At 37.2% G+C, this 10,349-nt stretch overlaps 1 protein-coding gene and 1 long non-coding RNA gene across 2 annotated transcripts; both read left to right on the top strand.

Annotated features, from left to right (window-relative positions):
• Positions 1–1,850: 1,850 nt before the first annotated feature.
• On the top strand, positions 1,851–5,354 carry LOC122820315 (Fc receptor-like protein 5). Its single transcript, XM_044097645.1, has 5 exons — positions 1,851–2,029; positions 3,975–4,010; positions 4,178–4,444; positions 4,675–4,938; positions 5,068–5,354. The coding sequence occupies exons 1-5, from the start codon at positions 1,993–1,995 to the stop codon at positions 5,352–5,354; spliced, it is 891 nt and encodes a 296-aa protein (XP_043953580.1). The 5' UTR covers positions 1,851–1,992.
• Positions 5,355–6,108: 754 nt separating this feature from the next.
• Positions 6,109–7,140, top strand: LOC122820391. Its single transcript, XR_006368785.1, has 5 exons — positions 6,109–6,147; positions 6,299–6,314; positions 6,410–6,480; positions 6,842–6,892; positions 7,080–7,140. It is a non-coding gene; the product is annotated as an uncharacterized LOC122820391 (long non-coding RNA).
• The last annotated feature ends 3,209 nt before the right edge of the window (positions 7,141–10,349 follow it).

Genomic DNA, 10,349 nt, shown 5'->3' with positions numbered 1-10,349 from the left:
GTTCAATCATGTGACACAGGAAGAAAACTTGTGTGTGTTCAGGATTCTGCTGCTTCACATGAACCTGCTCCATCCAGAGTGTTTGGCTCTGTGGTGGAAACGGCGAAAATGACAATCAGCTCCAATCATCACAGTGTGTTAATTTATCATCATTTGTTCAGGATTTGTTCTGTTTTTATAGAGTGTCAAACCTGCATGCTGCTTTAAGAAATAATAGATGACCGAAAACTAATTTAAAAAAAAGCTAAGAGCTTTAATGAAAGAACATTTTTGGGTTTCGCTCTTTCTAGGTTTTAAGTATCAGGAGGAAAATAAAACAAACATCAATGCATTTTTACAATGTTGTTATTTTTAGAGAGTTGCAAAATTAAAACAGTGGAGTAGCAGTTGGAGATGCAGAAACTGATACAAAATCAATTAAAATGTTATTTTCAGATATGCAAAGTAAAGAAAAGTGTGTTTTACTTTATGTCCTGATAACAACAGTGAACATTATCTATTTAATCTGTGAACCTTGGTGGGGGAAAAAAATCCCACCAGACTTCTTCTGTCAGTGACTTGTGCTTACAGATAGTGGCCAGCAGATGGTGCTATTAATTAGTCATTTTTGTCAGATTTCCAGAAAAGGGCTGAATGTCCGGTGATTCATCCAGGAAGAAAACTTGTGTGTCTGCAGGATTCTGCTGCTTCACATGAACCTGCTCCATCCAGTCTGACTGGCTGTGGTGGAAACGGCAGCAGAACATCTCACAAATCCATCATCAAGCTCAACATCCTCATCCTCACTAAAAACACAGCTGCTGCCTGCAGCTGCAACAACCATGTTAGCTTAGCACAAACAACAATTCAGAGAGTCTTGAAACAGATATTATTTCTTTTGAAACTAGAATAAATGGGACAATTTAGATTAAAACACCAGGAATGAAGAGCCAGACCTAAACTCTGAAACAATGGCCTGCAGTCTGTATTCAAAAGCCTGCCACAAGAGGGCAGTGCTGAGTCGTCATACCATTAAAGAGGACTTCTGCTTCTTGGGTCAACACTTCTTGAGCAGGATGTCACTGAAGATGATTGTATTTATAGTTTCTGCAGGAAACTCTGTAGTGTTTCCTCGTCTCTTGGTGGAAGATCTGGACTAAAGTGAAATATTTAGTATAGGAAACTGCAAATTAAGTGCCATTAGAAAACCAAATGCTTTTCCACAACCTCACAGCCACAGCTAATGCTGGGTTAGCAGAGCTGCTAAAGGCTTCTTTACGCTGAGCTAATAAATTAATACATAACATATTGTAGATGAGGCTAAAGTTAGGATCAAGTTAAAGGTCAGTGTATGATTATTCAGATGAAAAGAAGATTTTTCATCCTTCTTTCTCACAAACAGACGCTGCTAAATGAAACACAGAAACTTTTTTTCACTCTCCGTACATTTTTAGAGTTTCTTCTTAAATCTATTTAAACTCCAAACTATTTCTCACTGTCTGATCTCATGTCTGTTTATTCACACCTAAGACCTTATATATCTGTGAAAGGTGAGATCATTCTCACTCATCAGTTGTTTTTAGGTGAGAAGGGGATTTTACGGTTTGTTTGCCAGGCAACACAAACTAAGTAGAGGATTAAACATTTAAAACTTACAATAATGCAGTTTACAGTTTATTTAAAGAGAATTTTATTTTATGGTTTTCACTAAAAAGAAAAGCAAAATACACTTGTCTAATAATTATATTTAAACCTTTTTGAAAAAAAAAAAAAAAAAAAGTCCTGTTCTTCTTTTACCACAACTTCTCATCATTGGACCGGAAACGTCGCAGCAGAAACTCAGTGCATTGATGTCAGTGTTTAAAATAAACGTTGTCCCGTCATTGTCAGATAAAACGTCGATCGTGTTTCAGACGGCTCCATTTCTCTGGAGACGCTGCAGAGGCAGCTTGTTATGAAAGGAAGATTATTGGACCAACGCAGAGCAACACATGGTTCCAGGTTGAGGTCAGGATGGGGAACATCTCACCCAGGGTTCTGGTCTCACTCTGTAAGTAGGCTATATCACTTTATCTGTATGAAGGACGCAGATTAGAAGAACATCGTCTTTGACATCTTGTCTGCTGTAATTTCTACTTTATCTTCACTTATATTTGTGTAATTTTACTTAGTTTAATCATTCGTTCTTGCAAAGTTTGCTGCAACTTCAAACAGGTTATTTCAGTGAAAAACTACCAGTGTTGGCATAGTTACTTTGAAAAAGTAACTTTAATCGGACTACTGATTGCTCCTTGAAAAAGTAACTTAGTTATATTACTGACTACTTGATTTGGAAAGTAACTAAGTTACATTAAAAGTAACTTTTTAGTTACTTTCAGCAGCTGCTAACAACAACGCTCTGCCTCCTGTGAAAATCACATTGAGCTTTGCCAATACTTAATTGTCAGCTATTTTATAATGGTAACATCAACAATGTGTCTCCACTGATAAGGTTGAACTGAAGAGGAGATTGTACAAAAAAATAAAAAACGTGAGTAATTTGTGTGGTCCACTGTTGTCTGGAAAACTCTAAGTAGGATTTTAAAGCCCCCCCCTAAATCCCCCCAGCCTCCAGGTTCTGCGTTACGGCCCTGCGTTTGGTCTCAAAGCTCAGCGCACAGAGCTCCTCCTGCAGCTCCACAACTCAGATGGCTGCACAGATTTGTGACACTTATCGTAATATTAATAATTATAATGGCGTTAAGTTGCCATTATAATTATTGGCAACTCTGGACACGTTCATTCGTGGCTGTTTTCACGCTTATTAAGCTGTTCATATTGGTCTCGTTGTTTGCAGTTTTCTGGGCGCAACGCAAGCTCGGCGTCATTCAGAGGTAATAAATTAACTTAACATTAACAAAGACACAGCGGGACGGATCATCCGGGAAATAATGGACAAGGAGAGACTGATTAAAACTACCTTAATGACGGACAAATTCTGGGATTTATTACGAGTCTCTGCTTATTTCCAAGCCCAAATGAGTAACTTCACGTTCAAAAACGAGCCCAAAAAGGCGCAACCCGCCGCTCATTAAATTTTGCGACTTAAAAAAAATGAAGCCCAAAGTCGCTTGTAATAATCGGACTTGGCGACAGAAACTGAAAATAGTTCCAGTTTTTCCACCAACAAAATCTTCCTCCATTGTTTACATTTCTGTAGCATAGAGACGCGTCACCGACAAGACGAGTAGAGGAAATACGATTACGGTAAATAACAAAAGAAGATAGTAACGCACAGTGATTTTGATAAGTAACTGTAGTCTGACTACTGGATTTGAAACAGCAACGCATTAGATTACTCGTTACTGAAAAAAGTGGTCCGACGTCAGTAACGCATTACAAATTATAAAATAGCTTACAATTAAGTATTGGCAAAGCTCAATGTGATTTTCACAGGAGGTGGAGCGTTGTTGTTAGCAGCTGCTGAAAGTAACTAAAAAGTTACTTTTAATGTAACTTAGTTACTTTCCAAATCAAGTAGTCAGTAATATAACTAAGTTACTTTTTCAAGGAGTAATCAGTAGTCCGATTAAAGTTACTTTTTCAAAGTAACTATGCCAACACTGCATATAAGGGACACTAGAGCTCACAAAAAGACCCCCTGGTGGAAAAAGATGAACAAGAGACTGAAATTATTCATTAAAAACTTTTATCAGTTTTTTTCCAGAGATGAGTGTGACGTTTCGGTCGTCGTGCAAAACGTCTGCAGATGTTCTGTCTTCAGTCAGGATGTGAAGTTTATAAAATGAAGTTTTAACTCATCAGAAAATCAACAATAAACTAAAACATTTGATCTTATTCTTATCAGAACAAATAAATACTCAATATCTTCCATTTAATATCTAGTTAAATTTTTTTTAACAGAAAAAAAGAGTCAAAGCTGAGTGAGAGGGTTTGGAAAATATTTTTTAATAAATTTATTATTTATGCTGATGAACTTTCAACCTTTATTTCAGTGCTGAACACACTGATCTGCTGTAGAAAAACTCAAGGTAACTTCAACTTTTAATCTGAATTTTAATCATTTATCCTCTCAGGAAAAGAATCCAGTTTATCTTTTACATCAGATATTATTTTATGTTTATCTTTTAATTTTTAGCTTGATGTGTTTTTGTTATAAATCAAAAGACAAACATGCTGAATGTTGGTTCTGTTTTAGATCCTGTGCTGATTATTGATCCCAACTGGTCGACTTTTTATCCTGGAGAGAGCGTGACGTTCATTTGTCACATGAGTGAAAGAGAAGAGACCGACTGGCAATATGAGCTTAGAAGAAATGGAGAACAAGTTCTTCAATTCAACCCGCACAAAAGCTACACATTACAATGTATCCAAATCGATCAGAGTGGTGAATACCAGTGCTGTGGACTCAGGAAGAGCTCTGGTGATACCGACTGCAGTGATACTGTCTCTTTAACTGTTACTGGTGAGTCCAAGTGGATTTTCAATTTGACTGCCTTAGGGAGTTAAAAAGTAACTTCATTTGTTTATTCTACTTTAAATGAAATCCTTGTGCAGAAAGAGTTTGGGTCATTAAATTAAGACAACTATTATTAAGATACTTGACGATGAGACCTTTGAATATTTGCAGTCTGCCTGACTGAAGAATAACTACACGTCTTGACTGAATAATTGACGTTTTTATTTTAACATCAGCTCAACCCAAAGCCAAACTGACTGCAGGTCCCACAACCATACCAGTAGGGGGCAGTGTGTCACTGAGATGCTCAGTGGAGCCCTCTACTGGATGGAAATACATATGGGTCACAAAAACCCAAAACACACCTGAAGTTGAAGTCATTCAAGAAGGAAACAGAGAAATTAAAGTAACAAAAGGAGGAATATACCGATGTATTGGAAAGAGAGGAAATGGAGACTATTGCAGTGTTGTAAGTAACGAAGTGAGCTTCAATATAACCTGTAAGTTCAAATACTTTTGTTAAAATGCAGTTGATTATTCTTTACACTTGAGCTTAAACTTATGAGGTATTTTTAATTTATTTTCATGTTTTGGTTTGTTTTGCAAATGTCCCTATCTGATGAAAACAGTTTCCAACAAGGTTTTTGTGACTCGACGACCAAACCGGCCTCAGATCTTCAGTGGTGAGTCGATCACTCTGACATGTGAGGTCCAGGGAGGAGAAACCACTGAGTGGACGTGTGACTGGAAGAAATCTGACAAACCTGTAAAAGTGGGAAATGATAAACACCTGACTGTCAGTGTTAATGAGTCCAGCAGTGGAAACTACATGTGTCAGTGTAGACGCAGAGACGACTGGTATTCTGTGACAAAGTGGAGTGAAAAGATCCCAGTGTCTGTGTCAGGTGAGTCATGATGTTTTTTGGGCCAGCCCAACACAGATGAGCATCTCCCTGAATGTACTAATAAGTTATTGCAGAACATTGAATATCTATTTTTGTAATCATAAAAAAACACAGTTTACAGAGTTTGATAAATATCCCGGCCAAGTAATGAGTTAATAGTGTTGATTATCACTTCCTGCTTGTTTCTGACCTGGGATCATGGAAATATACGGATAACAAAACCCGTCTTTATCCATCTACACTAAAGGTTAATCATGAGGAACCATAGTATGTCAGGATACATGTCAGTGTCCATTTCTCCACATTTAAACTCCAATCCAAATAATTCTATTAAAAAAATACATAAACGCTACAAAAGCACTAATGACATTTAATTCCTTGTTAATGTTTCTTGTTTACAGTGAAAGTCTTAGCTTCATTTCTCATTTACCGGTAAATGTTATTGGTATCATTGTCATCATGTCTAACAAATATTTACAGATGAGCGTTCCTACAGCAAAGCTTCATGGCTTTTTTTAACTTCAGATAAACCATTTAATTCAGTTTATACAATAAAACCATTTAGCTCTTTGAGAAAAATCCATACAGAGACTGAGAATGTCACATTCCTTGATGTCACATTTACATTTTTTATCAGGAAATCATGTCTTGGGGTATAATAATAACTAACAATAAATTACTTATGTTTTCCAGTGTCCAGTCCAGTCAGCTCTTCTTCGTTCTTGTGCTCTTAATTGTTGGACCGATTAGTGGAATCGCTTCTCGTCCTCCTGCTCTTGTTGTGGCGATACAAACGGTCCAATGGTGAGAACATTTTCTTCCCACACTAAATCAGATTACTTTATCACCAAAAACACTTTATTAAATGATAATATGTATCTGTAATTTTTTAAAAACATTTCATCTATTTTATTCTGGTGTTAATGATGCCAATTCATTTTTCAATCTTCCACAGATTTATGCTGCGTCCGGTCAGTTTGTAATATCTTCTCATTTTAAACATGAACTTCTCATTCTTTCATGCATTTTTACCTTTAATTCACTTTAATATTTTTAAATTGTTCAGCAGCCAGAGCTCTGCCACCAATCATGGAGTGGATCAGACCGAAGGTCACCTTTACAGCTCTCTGCTGCATGGTTGGTCACCAAATAAATGTCATTATTATTTATAAGAACTTGTTTTCTTTGTTTTGTTGATTCATCTTCATAAAAGCAAATATAATTTAAAGGCTCAAAGTCCAAATGGAGCTAATTATTTCTAATAATTGAACTTTGTTTGTGCTGAACGTTTTGTCACAATTAATGCACCGAAGTCATGGCTCTGCTGCTCAACATAATAAAATACAGTTAAGTTATTTCCATGAGTTTGTTCAGGGCAAATGGGTCGTAATTACAAAAGATTACAGTCAATGGAAAAAGTAACACAGAAAAGTGATATGATTAATATAATTGCCTTCAGATCAGAACTTTAATCTTGAAATGTTTTGGTTCACTGCAGGCACCACCTCCCTGTATGAGACAGTTCATCCACGTGGAGCCACTGGAAATGGTAACGTTCATGTTTTAAGACAGACCTGCGACATCCAAGTGATTTAAAAGGAGATTAAAGCCAGATGAATTTGACAATGCTGTGAAATACTCTGAACTTTAACTCTTCACAAAGAGGAGTCGTTAGAAAACATTCAGTGGATTGTAAATTTAAATTAAAATTTTCATCCATGTTGCCATTTTAACAGAGAGGCGTCATCATCCAGAGGAAGCTTCTGTTTACGTTAATGTGAGACCAGGACATGAAAGGTCAGTGACATTATTATTATTATTATTATTATTATTATTATTATTATTATTATTATTATTATTATTATTATTATTATTATCATTATTATTTTATCTATAAATGCATTTATTTACTTATTTTTTGGGAGGTCAAACTGTCTTGCCACATTTGACTTTTCTAGTTATTCTCAAGTACCTTCTGATGGACATTGATTACGGTTCTGATCTATAGTCCCGAAAATACGGTACTAGTAGTGTTGCCTTGATTCTTTCATGCATCTTTGAGAAATCTTTTAATCGCCCATGGCAACCATTCAGCTGTGCAAAATACCTGGGTGGACTTAGCTCCGCCTTCAAGACGAAGCTCCTCCTCATAGCTGCAGCTTCCAAGCTTCTGAGTTTCCGCCTCACAGAGCAGTCCTTCCCCCACAACTCCTCCACTCTGCTCCTTCAGACTAGCCTGCAGCAATTGGCAAACACTGGTTGTTTTGAATTGGTATCTCATGAGCTCACTTTATGAGGTACTTCTTATTTCAACGCTAATAAAAACATTGTTAAAGGGTTAACAGAGGAGCGATGTTGTTATGAGGAGGCGGAGTTTCAGAAAGAGCAGGAGCTTCTTAAAGAGACAGGGGCCCACTTCCAGGGTTTTAAGTTGCAAAGTCAAAAATCTTTTAAGTCTTATAAGAAATGTATTGTGTTTTTATAACAACTAAAAGTAACATAGTTGCTCGATTGTGTTATAAAATGACAATGTTTGCCTGGAAAATAATTCTGTCCCTTTTTTTAAAATAAACTGTTCTGATATCCGGTTTCGACGGCAGTGAAGGTGAGAACTAGCGACCCGAACAACAAAACGGTAAATAACATCCTCGTCAATCATGTAAAAACTTTGTTATCCAAGATGTTTCTTTTGGATAAATTAAAGCACATGCTAATTTTGTAAATATGTGCTCTCACTCTCCCTCTTTCTCTCTCTCAGCAGGAAATTGGAGTCCAGCAGCAACAGATGCTTCACGCTATTTTACAGTCAGAAACAAATAATTCTGCTGCCATGTTTTGATTATATGTTGTGATGATTGTTGTATTTCTGCAGCTTTAAGATGCCAAAGATGATCTAATTATGCTATATCTCTTCAAGAATCAGATTTTTGCTTTTTTTTTTCATAAATTGAAATGTTGTAAGATTCTTGAGAAATAAAATTAAAGATGAAAATTACAAACTCCCTTCTTACCTACACAGCTGGATTTGTAGCTTTTACAGTTATGCTATGTTTGTAATAAATACGAGACTGTCACAGAGCTTGAATATCGGTGCCTGTTTTCAATGAAATGAGTGAAACTTCATGAATGCATGGTGTGTAAAACATTAATGATGTTGATTGGACAGTTTTAAAGATTTGTTCAGTGTTAAGAATAAAATATTATTTAAGTTTGCAGATATCTGCATGAGTATTCAGTTCGTTACAAGTTAAAAGCGAATAGAATATGTTTTTGTTTGTTTTGTTTTTTTCAAATCGGTGCAAAGTGATCCTCCATGTGAACTTTCATTGCTTGGTCAGTTTACTGGTTTTAAAATTGATTCCACAATCTGAAGAAAGATTAACAAGATTAACAATCAGGTTGTTAACATGTGCACCAAATTGTGATTTTATGGTGTATTTATTTAAATAACACGTCAAATAATTGATTAAAGGCTTTACACTAAAGCGGCGGTTTTCAAAGTGTGAGGCGCGCCTCCCCGGGGGGGCGCCAGAGCACTTTAGGGGAGGCGCGGTGCGAGGGAAAAAAATAAACCGGAAAAGCTATCTGCTTGCTGTCTACTGATGTGAGAGAAACGTCTTTTACGCACACGATCAACTCTGTGGATTTAGGAAAAAGTTGGTACTGTGGGGTGCGGCGTGTGGGCGGGGATCAGTGGAAATGTTTCCCCACTTATAGGTTGTTGTTGCCAGTGACGTCAGTAACGTTACTGACGTCGGACCACTTTTTTCAGTAACGAGTAATCTAACGTTGCTATTTCAAATCCAGTAGTCAGACTACAGTTACTTATCAAAATCATTTTTGCGTTACTGCGTTACTATCTTCTTTTGTTATTTAATCGTATTTCCTCTACGTGTCTTGTCGAGTGACCGACGTCTCTATGCGACAGAAATGTAAACAATGGAGGAGATCGCGTTTTGTTGGTGGAAAAACTGGAACTATTTTGAGTTTCTGTCGACAAGTCCGATTATTATAAGCGGCTTTGGGCTTCATTTTTTAAAAGTAAACTTGCAGATTTAATGAGCGGGTTGCGCCTTTTGGGCTCGTTTTTGAGCGTGAAGTTGCTCATTTGGGCTTGGAAATAAGCAGAGACTCATAAATCCCAGAATTTGTCCGTCATTAAGGTAGTTTTACTCCGTCTCTCCTGTTCATCATTTCCGGATGATCCGTCCGCTGTGTCTTTGTTAATGTCAAGTTAATGTATTACCTCTGAATGACGTCGAGCTTCGCGTTGCGCTCCAGAAAACTGCAAACATCGAGACCAATATAAACAGCGCAATAAACGTGAAAACAGCCACGAATAAACGTGTCCGTAGTTGGCAATAGTTATAATGGCAAGTTAGCACCGTTATAATTATTAATATTACGGTAAGTGTCGCAGCCATCTGAGCTGTGGAGCTGCAGGAGGAGCTCTGTGCTGCGACATCAAACTCAGGGGCGTAACGCAGAATCTGGAGGCTGGGGGGAGGGGGGCTTTAAAATCCTTCTTAGAGTTTTCCAGACAACAGTGGACCACACAAATTACTCATGTTTTTTATTTTTTGTACAATCTCCTCTTCAGTTCAACCTTATCAGTGGAGACACATTGTTGATGTTACCATTATAAAATAACTTACAATTAAGTATTGGCAAAGCTCAATGTGATTTTCACAGGAGGCAGAGCGTTGTTGTTAGCAGCTGCTGAAAGTAACTAAAAGTTACTTAATCCTGCAGTTAGTTACTTTCCTGCAGTTAGTTACTACTTGACTTGGAAAGTAACAGTTACTTTCAAGTCAAGTAGTCAGTAATATAACTAAGTTACTTTTTCAAGGGTAATCAGTAGTCGATTAAAGTTACTTTTCAAAGTAACTATGACATCACTGGTTTTGGCCAGAGCAGGGCTGAAGGTGGAGTTTTAGAACTCCACCCCCTCCCCCCTCCAGGGAGGCACAACAGGCATTAAGCTCCTTGAAGGGGGCTCACCTTTC

Source organism: Gambusia affinis, linkage group LG18, assembly GCF_019740435.1.
Source record: "Gambusia affinis linkage group LG18, SWU_Gaff_1.0, whole genome shotgun sequence".
Taxonomy (NCBI): Eukaryota; Metazoa; Chordata; class Actinopteri; order Cyprinodontiformes; family Poeciliidae; genus Gambusia; species Gambusia affinis.
The sequence above is the reverse complement of the archived record's forward strand: the minus strand, read 5'-3'. Positions and strand labels throughout refer to the sequence as shown.